Source organism: Amphimedon queenslandica, unplaced genomic scaffold (assembly GCF_000090795.2).
Source record: "Amphimedon queenslandica unplaced genomic scaffold, v1.1 AMPQUscaffold_13429, whole genome shotgun sequence".
Classification (NCBI taxonomy): Eukaryota; Metazoa; Porifera; class Demospongiae; order Haplosclerida; family Niphatidae; genus Amphimedon; species Amphimedon queenslandica.
In genome coordinates, this window is record NW_003546335.1 from 4,081 (window position 1) to 21,020 (window position 16,940).

At 36.4% G+C, this 16,940-nt stretch overlaps 6 protein-coding genes across 6 annotated transcripts in view; 3 read left to right on the forward strand and 3 right to left on the reverse strand.

The window, feature by feature from the left end:
- Window positions 1–917: 917 nt before the first annotated feature.
- LOC100640835 (uncharacterized) lies at window positions 918–4,262 on the reverse strand. Its single transcript, XM_019995867.1, has 9 exons — window positions 4,085–4,262; window positions 3,760–4,020; window positions 3,334–3,711; window positions 3,121–3,264; window positions 2,948–2,983; window positions 2,485–2,655; window positions 2,276–2,377; window positions 2,095–2,133; window positions 918–1,921 (listed from the first exon to the last, which is right to left on the reverse strand). Exons 1-9 carry the CDS (start codon window positions 4,221–4,223, stop codon window positions 1,245–1,247), a joined length of 1,947 nt encoding a protein of 648 aa, XP_019851426.1. The 5' UTR covers window positions 4,224–4,262; the 3' UTR covers window positions 918–1,244.
- A 91-nt stretch (window positions 4,263–4,353) lies between these two features.
- LOC105312583 (coiled-coil domain-containing protein 181-like) lies at window positions 4,354–5,799 on the forward strand. Its single transcript, XM_019995869.1, has 3 exons — window positions 4,354–5,487; window positions 5,537–5,647; window positions 5,696–5,799. The coding sequence occupies exons 1-3, from the start codon at window positions 4,403–4,405 to the stop codon at window positions 5,709–5,711; spliced, it is 1,212 nt and encodes a 403-aa protein (XP_019851428.1). The 5' UTR covers window positions 4,354–4,402; the 3' UTR covers window positions 5,712–5,799.
- On the reverse strand, window positions 5,734–9,336 carry LOC100640200 (uncharacterized). The gene is made up of 12 exons (XM_003386237.3): window positions 9,220–9,336; window positions 9,138–9,170; window positions 8,472–8,578; window positions 7,919–8,410; window positions 7,820–7,868; window positions 7,671–7,768; window positions 7,527–7,622; window positions 7,334–7,468; window positions 7,033–7,173; window positions 6,304–6,462; window positions 6,013–6,243; window positions 5,734–5,961 (listed from the first exon to the last, which is right to left on the reverse strand). Exons 4-12 carry the CDS (start codon window positions 8,045–8,047, stop codon window positions 5,857–5,859), a joined length of 1,143 nt encoding a protein of 380 aa, XP_003386285.2. The 5' UTR covers window positions 8,048–8,410; window positions 8,472–8,578; window positions 9,138–9,170; window positions 9,220–9,336; the 3' UTR covers window positions 5,734–5,856.
- Window positions 9,337–9,439: 103 nt separating this feature from the next.
- LOC105312585 (Smith-Magenis syndrome chromosomal region candidate gene 8 protein-like) lies at window positions 9,440–14,889 on the forward strand. Its single transcript, XM_011405348.2, has 23 exons — window positions 9,440–9,624; window positions 9,684–9,775; window positions 9,843–9,909; window positions 10,251–10,379; window positions 10,633–10,761; window positions 10,817–10,918; window positions 10,973–11,042; window positions 11,108–11,149; window positions 11,280–11,340; window positions 11,532–11,598; window positions 11,686–11,743; window positions 11,815–11,995; window positions 12,059–12,702; window positions 12,757–12,817; window positions 12,874–13,044; window positions 13,107–13,160; window positions 13,346–13,469; window positions 13,525–13,581; window positions 13,742–13,786; window positions 13,849–13,880; window positions 13,937–14,075; window positions 14,322–14,375; window positions 14,588–14,889. The coding sequence occupies exons 1-23, from the start codon at window positions 9,529–9,531 to the stop codon at window positions 14,717–14,719; spliced, it is 2,607 nt and encodes an 868-aa protein (XP_011403650.1). The 5' UTR covers window positions 9,440–9,528; the 3' UTR covers window positions 14,720–14,889.
- On the reverse strand, window positions 14,843–16,042 carry LOC100640959 (dynein light chain Tctex-type 1-like). The gene is made up of 4 exons (XM_003386243.3): window positions 15,990–16,042; window positions 15,900–15,941; window positions 15,728–15,851; window positions 14,843–15,121 (listed from the first exon to the last, which is right to left on the reverse strand). Exons 1-4 carry the CDS (start codon window positions 16,014–16,016, stop codon window positions 14,973–14,975), a joined length of 342 nt encoding a protein of 113 aa, XP_003386291.1. The 5' UTR covers window positions 16,017–16,042; the 3' UTR covers window positions 14,843–14,972.
- Window positions 16,043–16,045: 3 nt separating this feature from the next.
- LOC100641083 (protein FAM76B-like) overlaps window positions 16,046–16,940 on the forward strand; it is an 11,924-nt gene continuing 11,029 nt past the window's right edge. Inside the window, exons 1-5 of the mRNA XM_019995871.1 lie at window positions 16,046–16,173; window positions 16,223–16,287; window positions 16,481–16,541; window positions 16,588–16,646; window positions 16,701–16,797. Coding sequence (XP_019851430.1) covers window positions 16,084–16,173; window positions 16,223–16,287; window positions 16,481–16,541; window positions 16,588–16,646; window positions 16,701–16,797 — 372 coding nt within the window. The 5' untranslated portion in view covers window positions 16,046–16,083. The remainder of the gene's footprint in view (window positions 16,174–16,222; window positions 16,288–16,480; window positions 16,542–16,587; window positions 16,647–16,700; window positions 16,798–16,940) is intronic.

Here is a 16,940-nt window from a genome sequence, read left to right on the forward strand (position 1 = left end):
ATATGGCAATGGAATCTTATTGTAAGAGACACAACTGATTAACATAACGATTGGTTTAATTGGCACATTCTTAGAATAGCGGGCATTTTCTTACAATTCAATGTTATTTTTAATTTACGACTAATTTCTAAGTTCTACTAACAGTGTAGTGGGGTGATGCGTTGTAATGATAACACTTGCTCATTAAATTGAAGCTATCAGTTTGTACATAGTCAGTCATGATGACTCAGTATTATTGTAATATTATTAATAATTGCTAAGTTAACTGAGGTGTACTCAGCCTTAATAAGGCAGTGTAGTGTTGCACTCTGTGAGAATGTTACTAGTTTCTTTTACCATCTGTTAGTGCCATCAATGCAAACACGTCTCCTTATATGTGGAAAGCATTGAGAGAATTGTGTACTGTACTGGAACAGGAAGTGGGAGAGCAAATTGTAAACGATATTAGGGTGACTAAGAGGGTGAGTGAAATTATGACAAACAGAGTCATTGCATAACCGACTTGGCTCACTGCCAAAGGATTAAGTGCATGTCATTATCCTCCATATATGTGCGATCGTATGACTGGTGCGTGTCACTATTAACAAGTTATGCTAACACGTTTGACCATAGTAACACTTAAGGGTAGACATAACATGTTTAAGCATTAACTGATAACTGTTAAGAGAATATCACGTGCTGGGCTGTTGCTTGGACATGACAATTGTAAGAGTTTATTCATGCATCACAAAGGATAATGCAGCTAGAAATAATGGTAAACATAATGTGGGACTTTATTGTAATGTCCAAGGACTAAGGAGTAGCTAGGGCAATGAGCTATTTTGACAAACAACAGCTTTCATATTCTATAGTCTCTATTCACTACATGTATTAAGTTCTACTAACAATGTGAACTGAATCATAATTGTTAAGTAGAATCCAGATGATCAGTAATTTTCAATAATAATTTAGCAAGAGTATTACCAACATTAATATGGTAATAATAATAATAATAATAATAATAATAATAATAATAATAATAATAAAAACTGGGATGAAAATGATAGTGTGCATGAATGAGTGACAATAAGTACCTGTCGGATTACTAATGTCATAGATTTATGAGAGAGGAAGAGAGACAGAGACAATAACATCAGACTAAATCATGTATAGAGAGAGGGCAGTAGGAAGAGTAAAGGAGATTGGATATTGCTATGTGTATGCATGTGAAATGTGTGTTTATGCATGTGAATGGAAGTATCTCTCTACACAGAGGCTTCATTAATTCCCACTTGAGCTTCGTCCACGACCTGAGCCATTTGTTGAAGATCAAGCTGTGCGCTCTCAGTAGCAGCAATTTGGTTAGTGTTTTCAGCCGTTTTCCCTGTATTTTTACTAATTACATCTAGAATCTGATTTGTTTTCTTTGTCTCTTTAAGAAGCTCCTTTAATGTGGCACCATCAATCTCCTCCTTCGGTTTTTTCTTCTCTGAATCGGTATCTTCAAGATATGATGCACTAGGATTACTAATAGTATGTCCATTAGGAGTATGATTCTCGTATAATGCTCCATTGGTGTGATTTAAAGTCGGATTGTCAGTCTTTAACATTCCTCGCTGTAACGTTGAGATATCATTAGGGTCTCCTTCCACTTGAACTATCTTAAAACCTTCAGCTTCAATCAAGTGATCTGGAGTTTTATCATGTTCAACGATGTGCCACCACTTTAACTTCTCCCTGCCTTTTGGGCTTCCTCTGCTCATGATTGCTTTAGCGACAGGGTCTTGAGGATCAGCGTGCACAAATATTTCATGACACGATGGGTTCTCAAGAGACTCTAGTATCTCGTCATCACTGTGTAATAAAACACATTTGTTGCCATACTTTTCTTTCCACGTACTCCCAATGTGAGTATGCCTTTCACCACAGTAAACGGCAGTATCTACATGTATGTCATTAGAGATGAAACAATAATAATAATAATAATAACACTAATAATACTAATACTATTACTACTACTAGTACTAATAATGATGATGATGATGACACAAAATTAGGCACACTCAATATAATGTGCTTGTAATGCTGATAAGAGTGATGACAAAACAAACTTACAGTCTTCCTGTTTTGTTGTACTTGGTGTGCTTGATGTAGCTACATAAGAAGAAAAAAGAAATGAAAGAAAATATGAGGGAAGGAGACAGGCAGAGAGAGGATGTAAAAAAAAGAAAATGGTAAAATATAGTAATAAAAAGGAGCATGAGCAATTTAACAACAACGATTGTTGTATACTTACAAGATGGTCTGCTACCATGAGGCTGTGATGTAACTACAAGGGGTTTAGTTGAACTATTGCTATCAGTTCTGCCGGACTCGGCTATCAGTGGTATACCTCCTACTGTATAAGGAACAGTAATACAACCAGCAATGCTGTCTCTCAAACACATTCACTTCATAAATGCTAATTCAGTGATTACTACTACCTCACACTCTACTATTGCTTACTTTTGACTTCATCATCTCCAAGTAATTGCACGTTGGATGGTAGGGTCTCTGAAACTCTTCCATTTTTTAACTTTCTGTAACAAAATGCTACTACTATCACAAATATTATTAAAACAGCAACCCCAAGAAGACCAAGCACAGCACAAAATACATAAACGACCAAGCTGATGCCTATAATAAAGAAATAATTATATGAAATTAAAACTTATAATAAATAGTCTACTGTTGAATAAAAGCTCTATTGATTAGGCATACACTAGACTACAATATAAGATATTTGTTATCATATAACACATGGTATAGTTAACATTAGGAATGCATACGCATTCAAATGCATATACTACTCATGCACATATACACACACACGTGTACACATAAGTGTAAATACAGTTCTAGAAGTATCTCTAGGGCTATTACATCATCATCTTATAATCAAATTGTGACTATCTATTACATAACTAACCAGAAGTATCATCAGTTGGTACAGGAGACAGAGTTACTAATAAGGAAGAGAGAAACATATTATAATACAGTGCAGTGTCAGCAATATATGTGTACAAGAATGAATGTGACAGATGGTGATGATAGTAGCAGTAACTAGCTCATCACTACAAATAAACATACACTGAGTCTTACTGGTAGTATCCACAGATGGAGAAACACTAGAGCCAGTAGTGGAAATAGTAAGAGAACTGTCACTAGTGCTGACAGCTGATGATGGTGTGATAGTAGAGTCAGTTGTAGTGGGGGAGGGAGAAATCGTTGTTGTTAATGGGGAGACTGAAAAAGAGAGAGGGGGGGGGGAAGAGACAGTTAATGATTCACTAGTGATCTTTTTCTTCTTCTTACCATTAATAGTGAAGTTGGTTGTATAGTTAACTCCACTGATATTAACAATCATAGCGTAGGTGCCGGAATCAGATACACCAGGATTTCTGATGAGAACACGAACTGGCTTTGGAACAGGGGTGCTCATCATACTAGGAGCACAATAGCTATTAATATCAATAAACCTATTGATAGAAACCCCAATATTACTAGATGGGACAAGACGAAAATCACCGCTAGCCGACACTTTATAAAGATTTGGTTCCATAACTTCTTCTAATTGTCCAGCTTTTGATAGTCCAAAATAAGTCAAAAAAATGAAATCGGCTGAATAGGATTGTCCTTCATCAAGGGATACGGAATTATTCGAAGGCTCAATCAGAAATATTCCCTTTGGAGCTGAAGGAAGAAGAGAGGCTACTAACATATTAAAAACAAAACACTTACCATCTTGCACATTCAGAGTATAAGTCCCATTTACTAGAAGGGAGAGACTTCCTACACTATTACCACGATTAGAGACGAAACTATTCAAGAAGAAGAGCTTCGTTTGGTCAGTACCGACCTCGGTACCGACACAAATCTGGTCGGGAGAGAAGGACTGATTAGAAAAGACACTCGCATTCCCGTTAAGATCATAAATCCAACGAATACTAATATCAGAAGAGCTAGAGCTTAGTGGGCATAGAGGTACACTAGGGGTCCCGCCTATTACAAAAAGAAAGAGAGAATAAGTGCTAACGAGTGTCTCTCAACAACAAAAGTGACTCACCGTAGCTATAATCCCCAACTACTTGGCTTTGAGGAACTTCGGTAGCGTTACAGCTTTCAATACGGAAAGAAAAGTTAGAGGACAGAACGACGTCGAAGATAGAAGGGAGCAACAAAACAGCAAAGAACACTGAAAGCATCTTGTCAATGAATGAAAGTGCTCTTCTCTGTCAAAGCAATTGGCTGATTTGGCTCAAATCGCAAATTACAATTACGTCATCAGCCCACCCATTTTGTTCTATTATTAGATAGAATCTAGAGTTGCCACACCCAACAGATCTAGATTACCATAGAGACATAAACCAGATAAACAAAAACAATGGCTGATCCAGAGAACATCTCCATGGAAAGCCAAGACAAGGTCCTCATAGAAAAAGACGGTCAATTTGAACTGGTAAACTCAACGGAGGTACAAGCTGACATTTTGGCGCTAGAGGATAACAAGACCGATGATAGTGAAATCTCGCGAAATATCTCACAGGAAAACGACCCAATTAAGTCGTCAGCTAATTATGAAGCCAAAGGCAAGCTAAGTGACACAGAAGAACCATTGGCTCCTGAATTAGATAAAATATCTTCACAGACACCAGACAAAATGCCAACTCAAGCAGTGGAAAGCAACGACGATAAAATAGCTAGCAGCAATAATGATAATACAACCTTGAATGTAACTGAAGAAGCAATAGACAAAACACAGACTGAAGCAGAAAGAGTAAACATTAGTCAAACTACCATTGAACCAGAAACAGAAATGAAAAACGAAGATGCAGTAACTGTAGACATGCAACCTGAAAGTGAAATACGTGACACTAGTAGAGCAGAAGGAAACAGCGCTATAGGCGAATCAATGTCCCTACAGGCAATGGACAAACCTCCATCAAGTAGCATGACCAGTTCGGCGACCACCAGGCTAAGTAGAAAGTCATCGGGTCATAGAAAGACTAAAATGAATGGCGGTAGATCGAAATCAAAACGACTGTCTCTGCAATCAGCTCCGTCAAGACTCAAAGACAAAAACGAACGTGCGCTATTGAATGAGAGAGCTTTTCGCTTGTGGGTAGAAAAGAAAAATGCAGAGCTTCAGGAAAAGAGAAGGAAGATGAAAACTGAGCCACTAGAAACTGAAGAAGATAAATTAAAGAGAAACCAGAAAGCTTTTGAAAGTTGGCTAAGAAAGAAACAGAAGCAGATAATTAGTCTACGAATGGCAGAAGAAGCAAAAGCCCAAAATGAGCTAAGCAAGGAAGAGAAGAAAGAGAAAGAAAAGGAAATGTTTAAGTCCTGGGTTCAAAAGAAGACAGAGGAGAAAACTAAACTGAAAGAATTAGAAGAGGCCAAAAAGAAAGAAATGAATATACTGGTCAAAAAGACACCTCAAGACATTGCTCAAAAGGCTTATAAACAGTTAGTTATTTTTATACCATGGCAGAATGATTATTTTTATTAATTTTAGGTGGCTTCATCGTAAAACGGTTGAAGCAAAACGTGAGGCAGCGAGACAGAAGAGATATCGAAAGTTGTTCTTTCAAGAATCTCAACAACTTCACAAAGCACTCACTAATAGGCAAGGGAACATTTTAATGCAATTAATGCTTTACTTGTCAACTTATAGGTTTCAAGGCTTTTAGCTGACCAACTCATCTCAGCACATTATAATGCAACAATGATTATTACTGATTAAAAAGTTTATAACGATCATGTTATTATTATCATTATTATTATTATTATTATTATTATTCATTGTTATTATTTTACTTATTATTCAATTTAAAACTAATTCTTTCTTTTTCTGGCTACATAAGACATCACAGATCTAATTATCTTGACAAGTAAATATATCCATGTAAATAAGAGGACAAGATTCACTAGAGCAAGGGTCTAAAAAGAGAACAAACACTCAAAACAGGTTTTGATACCAATAACACTCACAACTATGAGAGATATCTCTTGAATTGTGCTTAGCTTCAATGGCTCATCAGACACAATGGGCATGTATTCCATTGTGCTTGTTAGATATGATTTATTTGTTGAGAGATCAGGAGTATCACACCAGTGGAATGTGATGGGATCGTCTCTATGAATTCCACTTGATACCCAACCCTCATCACATCTGCACTGTAGATCATCCAACACTCCGTGATTACAGTCAATAGAATCAGTCTAAGTGATATCAAAGACATCGTGTTTACTATAAGAATAATAATATCACTATGCACTAACATCTTGTTGGTCCTTCAGATGAGGCGCATAGTATTTGTAATTTGATTTTATGGCATCAATTTTGGAGGGTATCTCAGTGTCGCTTTCAACGTGTTCAAAATAATTATCATCTTGGAACCACTTGTATTTCACACATATATTCTCTTCCCAGTCGTAGTACTGAAAATCAAAGGAATTCCATAGTAATTAGCAGTTTTACATTAAATTAAAGCAATGTAGGATCACAAGTGTTAAGTTTTGATTTGATAGTATAAAAATGACTTCTTTTTCATAGTTTCTAATTATTTATTCACAATTTGACATCTGCACATAATGGGAACATTACAAAGGATGTGCAACTTAGGGAGTTTCAATTAGATTATTACTAATATCATCAGTCATGACGTTACACAGTATAGTGCATTACTTCCCCTATCAACAGCTGTTTCCTTATTTATGAAAAACAACAGCATCATTCCACATAATAAGGCTTCAGTATGCACTACTGCACCTGAGCTTTGCAACTCTTTGATGAGGTAAAAGAGTTGCTTGACTGTGGCTAATGCACACACCTTGTAGACTGCATTACATAAAGGCAATGTCTTGCTAGCAAGCAAATATTCTGTGAAAACAAACTTCAAATTGCAGTGTTAACGTTTGTACCATAAGGCTATAATTCCACACTGCCTCTGAAATTAGATCAGAGTTGTTAATACGTTAGTATCGCCATGGTTTGTAATTCTTACTAACTCCAGTTATGGTGATGCCGTCATCTGCTCTAGTGTGACATGGAGCCACTGGCTCACACTTGCCCGTCTGCTTCCGATAGAAACTCCTCCTTCCCTTGTACTTAATGGCACAGTCAACTGGTGTACAATCTCTGTCACGATCCTATAAATATAATGTACACGATTCATTAAGGAAATTTAGATCAATTGAAGAATAAAGTGTATACTTAAATACTTAAGTTTTTATGTTGTAAAAAATTAAAAATAGATCTACATGTAAACCACACCCACAGTACATGTATCATGATCATCATCAAAATTACTTGGTCTAATCCAGAGCACTTCACATTTTTATCTTCATCATCAGGAGTTGAATTGAAATTGACAGTGTGGGCCCAGTCTGGCTTTCCATTAGTCCTTATAACGAAGGAACAGTTGCCGACCCTGTAGCGCGCATACTGGAGAGGGGAGGGGCTGGTATAAAGCTAGCTTGCTTTGCGCATCTAATGAGCTCACCAGATTTCTGTATGCAAATGAAACTGTTTCTGTATTGTTTTCTCGAACTTTTCCTAGCTGCACAAAAACGGGAGGGACTCCTTCTAGCGTCATGATCTATAAAAATGACTATGCATTGAAAGGAATGCCGAGAAACCTCTGTACTTGGCAATCAATGTCATCAGTGGCTATTTGAAGGCAACAGGAACCAGGACTGATGAATACTTGATGACTCACCTCATCTGTATTGGTCAATGTCATCCCTACAAATAATAAATTTACCAATTGCCTCAAAACTTGCAAAGTTTTGTTACTGAGAATTAAAGCTGTTGAGTAAAGATGAACTGGATCATTGCCTGAATCCTAAATGCATAAAGTAAGTGATGATAAAACAAATTTTAGTAATTCATTACTGTGATCTGGATAACAGTATTTCTGTTAGTAAAAGCACCACAGCTGCACAGGACGATAATGACGGCAACAAGTAAAACAACATAATCCTTCATTTTCATAGCATTCAACAATAAAAATTTTGTTACCATAGTTACTACTAAAAATAATTATTATTGCAGTGCATGGAAGTTGTTAGATGTAGAATTAAAAAGTAAAAAAATAATCATGAGTTAAGACAGTTTTGATAATTCGGCTGCTAGTCTCTATTGCTGTGATGTGATTTAGTCCTATGCTCTTTAGTTGATGATTTCCTATGTGGAGATCTTGATCTACTTCTTTTGGATTCTGTTGAACCAGACTGCCTTGAAACAGGCATACTACCAGAGCACAATTGCTGTTGTTGATGATAATAATAATAATGTTCAGGGAAAGGACTTGCTAAGAAATGACATCCTCTTAATAGCAAATTCTGCTTCTGTTGGCTAGCCACCATGAGCTCAAGGTCACGAATTCTTAAAGGTAGAGGAAAAGTTATTAAGATAATTATGATCACTAGATATTATAATAGCTCACTGTTCCTGTAATTGTGAGATTTTCTTGTCTCGTCTCTGTAACTCTAATTTGGCAGTTTTGTAAAGACAGGATATGTTTTTCTTAAGAGCTGCATTAGTCACTTCCAACTACAAAATGTACTTTCATAAAACTAGCATTAAGTAGATGTTATCATAGATGATAATTATAATAAAGAGAAATCCCCACATTTCCTTTAGGAGATATAACAGTGCTCACGGCTGAAAAACACAACATAAAATGAATCAAGCCTCATATAAAAGTTTTGATGAATTTTCAAAGTTGCTCAAAAATTGGGCCAAAGTCACTGTACTACAGTACAGGGGCATTGACCAAATTTCATCAAAAATGACTAAGATAGAATTCTCCATTTTTATAATTTTCTCTGATACATATGCATGTTCTTATGTTGTTTCTAAATTGTAAGCTGATTCCGACCAAAATTGAATTTTTCATGAATTTTTAAAGTTGCTCAAAAATCAGACCAAAGTTCCTGTAGAGATAACACTACATGGTCATTGGCAAAATTTCACCAAAAATAAAGAGAAAATTACTGACAAGATATCCCTACTATAGTACAGGGTCTTTTGGCTAAACTTTTAGAAAAATTATGTGACATTATGTCAGAGCCGAGGTCAGAGCCATTGTTGTCTTGTCCGTAAAACTCACCTTCTCTATTGAGAGATGTCTCTTTTCTGATTCCTATTTAAATAATTTTGAAATTTAAATTTGATTATACCAGTTCACTTACCTGATGAACTGGAAAGAAAGGATCTACATCACCATTATCTTCCCTAGAATCCACCATAACACCCTGCCTTAACCATTAACACCCCTGTATTCCCCGCGAAATTTCTCCGTAAAACTAACAATTTACTCCGGATATTAACTCAACTCGTATCGATCCTGAATATTTTCCGGAAATCACGTGGGTGCTTATTGTAGGCGTGACTTTAAAATGCAATTATAATTTTTAACCTTTCCTGAACAAGAAGCTTTTCCTTCCCACAAAGCTAGCTTGCTATCTATGCGCTTATGCAAACAAAGCTGAACTCCACAGATGGCTCAGTCCGGTACCGAGCCAGCTAAAAGGAAAGAGAGGGACTTTATCTTGCTCTCAGAGTTTGCAGAGATACGCCACGGACCACAGCCAATAGTAAGAGAGAAACCTCAAACCACAATCATGTTATCCCCCTCTCCTTTCATTAATTACAGTGCACTATACCTGATGGAGGCGAGGGTAGCTTCGATACTTCCTCTTTCTCCGTGAGGATATTTAGCACTGACTTTCAACAAGGCCAATCAGAGTAATTAATTAATAATAATTATTATTTAAATATTTTTATTATCATTTATTATTGTTGTTGTTATTAGGGAATTTTCTGTGTCTCCAGACTCTCAAGTATTATTGACTGAAACAAGCGATGGTCTGTTTGCTTATGTGAGTTAGAGACATTCTTTCATTATAAGTGATTATGTTTTAATAATTTTGTTTTACATTATCACATGACTCATACTGTGGGTGTGGCCTGATAATGAAATCTTATGCATACATTCATACAAGTAATTTCACTAATTTGACCTTGACATTCTCATTTTGGCTGTGTGTGTACATGTGCCAATGCTCATAGCTCAAAAATTTTGTGGTCAAAAGCTACATTCATGTACATGTATATATTCATCTAACTGATGTGCTTTTGATGAAAAACCATGAGCATGGTGGCCAAAATACATGTACATGTAATTGATTTCTGTGCAATGAGTTTATTTTTATTATGACAGGTGCATTACTTTGCTCTTAATGACATTGAAGCAAGAGGCTACATGCGTCAGTATTGTCTCTCTTACCTAACGGCCTCTCCTTCAAAGCTCATTGATAGCTTCCAACGGATTAAGAAAGACTTTAGTGAGGTAATGATGATACTTATACAGTGAAGAGGGGGAAAGAGAGAGAGAGGGAGAGAGAGAGAGAGAGGGAGGGAGGGAGAGGGAGAGAGAGGAGGAAATGAACAGTGGAGAGTAATAAAGAAAGTATGAGATAAGGAAGGAGTGCGAACTGTTATAGTGGGAGTCAGTTGAGCCAAAAGTGGACTGTATATGTTTTTTTTTGTAAAAATAAACTAATCTTATTATCCATATTATTGTAATGTTTATTTTTTCAAAGGTCACGTCACTTTTTAAATGTGGCAATCATAAAGTCTTTAGGCACGACCTTAATGCCAGATTGAAGGACATTGAATTCTCACTGGATGAACTTAATGAGGATAAGCAAAGAGTTGAAGACAATTCATTGGTATGAGCCTTCATGTGCAGTGTGTATGTACATGTACATTGTTATTGTTTCATAGTATAATGGATGCTACGAAGATATCCCTGAAATGAACAAAAGTGTTTTACTCAAAGACAGAGAATTTACAAAGAAAATACTAGATACGATAAACTTTGAGATGGTAATTGAGTTACAATGATGCTCTGTTATTGTTGTTGTTCTTTTTTGTCAATAGCAATCTGAAACCAACAAGAAATTTCATGAATTGATCAGAAATTGTGACTCAAACGATGTTGTCAGAAAAAGTATGAGAGAGAGAGAGAGAAGAATTATGCTCATAATAATGATTTCACTCTTCTTCCTTTTAAAGGAGGCAATTCTAATTTCTATACTACAGCTAGCTTCACACAAAGTGAGTTCATTCAGAGTAAATGTTTGTGTTGGAGTTATTCAATGCTTGTCTGTGTTTGTTTAACATCATTGAGTACACAATGTATACCTGATGCATGTACCTGTATTATTGTGTGTGGTGTCTTTGCCAGGTGTGCACAAGCCTAAAAGAATAATGGCCCATTTGTCACAAAGATTCACAAGACAGCAAAGGTAGTATTAGTCTTAGTGCACTGTAGTAATGGAAGACAGGGAGACACATAAGAGAGAGAAAGTGAATAGAGAGTAACTTGTAATCAAATGTTAAACACACAAGGACTGATAGAGGAGTGTGAAGGAGTGATCAGTGTTATCATTGATAATATTTACTATGCTACTATACTCTTATGTGTACTGTACATTAGGACACTAAATGAGCTGTCTTCATTGGGATACCAACTAGCCATCAACACTCTTAAATCCTTATTTGAGGTATGCACGGAATCCTGGTACTAGTAGTATTGTACTCATCTTTAGTGGGTTTTAGTATTAATGACTAACGAGGTTCTTTTTTAATAGAAATATTGCAGATCCGAGTTTGCATTACGCATGGAGCAAATGGAGAGCGAGCTACTAAGTAAATTAAAGAGAGAAGAGAATAAAATAAAGAATAAAGAGGATATTAAGAGACTTTATATTTGTTTTTAGATCCATTGTCGTCCTTACTAACTGTTGGAAGAGTCCCAATGATCAATGTCCTTCGATCGGCAGTTTCCCCACCTCTTAATTACAAGATAATATCATCAAGCGATGAAGAGTCACTGTTTCAGATCAGACAGCAATTGAAATTCAATTCGTCGTCATTATTAAATAATGAAAACTGCAGCAGGTAGGGGTGACCTATCCTTCCTATTTTAGTGTACTGTACACTTTATCTTTCTTCTATTTCTAGTGTATTGCTGTATTTAGATCCACTGCCAAGGCAGCGTATGGTTAGTGTGGTTGATCCATTAGGTACTCCACACAATCACTCGCTCATGCAAGTCGACCCTCGCTATTCACGCCATTCTTACGACCCACGCCAACCTATCAAGGAAGACCCTTACGAGAAAGAAGACTTGGAGTACCACGAAAACTCTGACACCAATACTCGCACTCATAACGGTATATACCATCAGTACGATAACGATAGGGACAACCCCAGGGAGTGGGAGGGGTCAGCTAGTCACGACGCCCACCAGTCTAACGAGAGAGTATCCAGTTCGTACAATACCCCTGATCCCATTCCTTCGCCCACACCCGATATGGTGGGAGAGGTACATCCGTACGCCACACCGCCACAAATCAATCACAGTGACGTCATTAAGAGACTGAGCGACAGTCATAAGGATCAAGAGCTAGTCGCAAGCGGCTCTACCAAGTCTACCGAATATAAAGAACCTAGTAACTCACTGGTAATCGGATCAAACGACTCATCTCGATCTGAGCTCATTCACTCTCAGCCTCAGATGAATTCACAGTCTGTCCCTCCTAATAAATTAGATCTTCATTCATTTGATGAGTCCTCCAATACCTACTATACACCAGCTGTACCATGTAAGCCATGGACTTCAAACTATTTTTCATTTAAATGTATTTTTATATTATTAGATCCACCGATGTTTAGTGGACTCCCTTCTCACCGTAGAGCATCAGGGATATTTAACCATCAGTAAGAGAGAGAGGAAGTAAAATCCTTTAAAATATTTATTCTTCTTTCCTTTATAGTGAAGGCTACCCTTTTATATCATCAGTTCATCTAATAGAGTCTTCATCGCCTCACAAACCCGGCAAGGAACTGGTGTCATTGTTTAAAGACGTTCCTGAACTGAGGGACATTCTCTACTGCCTCCTGATAGGGCGGCCATTTGCAATAATAGCTAGTCAGAGAGATGAGAAGTGAGTGGGAATGAGAGAGAGAGTGTGTGTGTGCATGACATTGTGTTTGTATTGCTCTGTAGATTAGTGAGGAGACATATTAGGGCATTGTGGTTGTTTGTTGCTGGTTATAGCAGGTGAGACTAGACTGGTCATTCCCTTATCCTTTTCATCTTACTATTTTTTTTCTCATTGCCCATCACATATTATTCCTTCTACCCTCACTCTCTCTTCCTTTTTCCTTCTCTCTTTTTCTCTTTCTCTCTCTCCCTCCTCTCTTTTTCTCTTCCCCCCTCTCTCTCTTCTCTCTTTCTCTTTACAGTCATCATCAGGTTATACCATGGCAGGAAGAGCAGTTTGATACTGATCAATTGGTCAATGTGCGTTTAGTTGGAATATGTAAACCAACCATTGACAGGGACCCACCAATACCGCCTCACTTAGAAGTAACAGGAACGAATGTCAGAGTCTTTATTAACAATTCATTTAATTATTATGTAGAAACATGTTTCATATTGGGACTGGACAACCAACATACTTAGTGTACCAACATATACAGTGAGTCTTTGAATTGGTGTACATGTCATGATGTACATGTACATGTACATGTATGTGCTACAAATCAATACAGTGTATTGATTGAATTAGTGGGTATAGTTACAATATTAGGGTGTACATGTATATGTATTCACATCATCACATGTATGTATCATTATAGGGTAGTCTCCTTAATCCTATACTGACTAGAACTAGAGATAAGAAGGTATGCTTATACTCATGTTTGTTGTGTCTGGAGATACATTAAATTATAATTATTTTCATTAGAATGAAGAGCTCTTCATGTCTCTCATTGAAAGGTTTGTCTTTCTGTCTGACCTTTTATGATCTGTTCTCCTCCTCCTCTCTCCTACAGTATCCTGTTAGAACTGGCCCTTAAAGCTTATGTGTATTATCATGGACATTGCTTACAGTCAGAGGTGATAGTGTCTAAACCAATGTCACCAGTAGAACCATCACCACGTAAAATGCACTCTGTTGTCAAGAAAGACAAGGTTACTAATGGAACATGTACATGTACATGTTTTTCCTTGCCTTACCTTGCATTTACACTGCCAACATGTAAATTGGCTTTTGCTTACAAGTGTATGTGCACTGACAGTTTATTATTTTCAAGAGTACGTAATGTACTCTTGTTATTTTATATGCAGAACATGTGTTCACATCTACTTGTGAAGATGCTTGTTTTATACTGTTGTGCCATTTCTTGAATAGTATTATAACTCATTTGTTTTGTATAGGTTCAGTTCTTCAGTAAACTCCCATTGAAGGAGAGCGACATTAACATTGTTGAGGTAATCAATCACATTCATTGAGTCTCATATTTATGTTCATTGATCATTGAAATAGTAATTTCTATAATAAGTTAGCAACTTCACTCTATAAGCTTCATTTCTTCATTCATTAAAGCTTGTTCTCCACTTCTTTTTATTACTTATATTCATGCACGATATTTTGTACATGTACATGTTAGCTTCTGTCATTATCTTATTTTCTTCTTGTACAGTACTTCACTCATGTTATTTCTGAGCAGCAGTTATCCGAGTTGACTCGTGAGGGTAGCTACAGGCCACAAAAGGTTGTTCTAAAAGGTCACAATTGCTCTACTAGAGTCTGCAAACCAAAGCGACTGACTTAATCTTTTATTTTTGAAACACTTCCCATTTTTATATCGCACAAACGTGTGTGTGTGTGTATGAGTGAATTTTGTCACTGTATATCTGTTGTTGTTGATATTATTATTATTATTATTATTATTATTATTATGTCTTTATGTTTTTGAGATAAAACAGTGTGCATATTGACTATAATTATTATCATTTATGTATTATACTTTGTATGTACGTGTATGCAACATAGAGAGTTATGCATGTATATGTATGCAATAGTGTCTATATTGCAAGACCAAACACTGTCACTATACAGTACATGCTCTTGTTTTCCCATTTGATGGTGCAGCTCCCGTCGGTGTTGTTGTCCCAGTAGCACGACATTGCAGTGTGTAATCCAGCACCTGTCTTCTGCATCACAACACAATTCACTAGAGAATGTGAAGTAGAACAATAATGATACACAATCCTCAACAAAGTTTTGGTATAGTACAATTTTCTCTGATACATATACATGTACATGTTCTTATGTTGTTTATAATATGAATTTTGAGCTGATTTCAACCAAAAATGGACTTTTTACAAATTTTCAAAGTTGCTCCAAAATCAGGCCAAAGTCCCTGTACTATAGTACAGGGTCATTGGCCAAATTTCATCAAAAATGACAAGGAGAGAATTATTTATTTTTATAATTTTCTCTGATACATATACATGTTCTTATGTTGTTTCTAAATTTTGAGCTGATTCCGACCAAAAACGGATTTTTTATGAATTTTCAAAGTTTCTCGAAAGCTATAGTACATGTACATGTACAAGCATGCTGATTAGTTCACTTAGCATGCTTTGTGGGGAAAGTCAGACACAATGTGAATTACTAATGAAGCAACACAATAAAGGTAGAAATGTTAGCAACAGCTGCCAACAGAAACTGGTGAAGCATAATTTAAATTTAGTAATGTGTGAAACAGAGGGAGGGGCAGAAGAGAAGGTGTGAAGATATTCAAGATAAGATAGGGTTGTTGTAACTATCAACTCACCAATGTATTTGAATGGCTTGGCTAGTTTTGTTAACTGATTCAGACACTGTTCTACTACATTGGAGGTCCATTGGTTGACCTTATTGTGCTGGTAAGTAACTGTGCCCAGTACATTCTCTACAGCCTAACAAAAGTAGATAAAAACAAGTACAAAAAACCACTTGACACTTACATCCTTAACTATAGCTGCCACTTCTTCTACTACAAATGTGGTCTAATGAAAAGGGAAGGTCATAACGAAAGAAAAAGCACTTTTACTCACCTCTTCTGCTTGTACTTCATCCGCCATTTTTATAACACAGTGTAACTTCCGTACACTCTCCGCATTTTGAAAATGTGGCCCCACCCATTTTAAAATGGCCTCCATTGATGTCTTGTACTCTTGCTCTTCTTGTCACAGGAAGTACGCATTGGAAGAGCTCTCAAGTGCACAACAGCTTTGCAAAGTTTGTATATTTAGTATAGCTATTCTCAGCACTCATTTTTGTATGATAGGACTGTAGGAGAAAATACCCATCCGTTCAGTGTAAATTCTGCCAGTTGGATTTCCATCAGTTAGAGTAAGTTGTCATGTAAGAGAAGTGTGTGGATAGCTTACTTGAATAAAAGGGCAAATCTTTAGAACAGAAAAGATGTACATATACCCAGAATGCATGTATAACACAACCTTTGAAACGCAATTGAATATTATGGTAGTTGATTTGCTGGAGCTGTTATTGTTACCATTATTATTATTATTATTTATAAAATTAGTTCAACTGCACATGAGTCAGTATGTGAGCAATGTAGTAAAGAGCACAGACAATATGGGAAGGTAAGTACACTTTATGTGTCAGTGCTGCTCATTCGATGAACTGTAGCCAAAGAACTGCTCCATTTGTAATCTACTCACAGCTTTTAAAGGAGATACATGCACCAGGTTAGATAATCAAAATATTTCTTATGATTCGCTTAATTTATATTACCGTTTTAGATGTACTCATTCACGAAAGAAATATGGCCCTCCAATAAAATGTGACACATGTAAGCTATGCTGTGCATTTGTAAAATCAGATGAATCAAAAAAGAAAGTGAGTGATATATAGTGTATTTTGAATTGTATTATTATAAATTATTATTTCTGTATAGGTTGATGGGAAAACACTCTGCCTTTTATGTACACTGAATTATAAAAAGACAATGTTTAAGAAGAGACAGAGAGAACTAGAGAAGA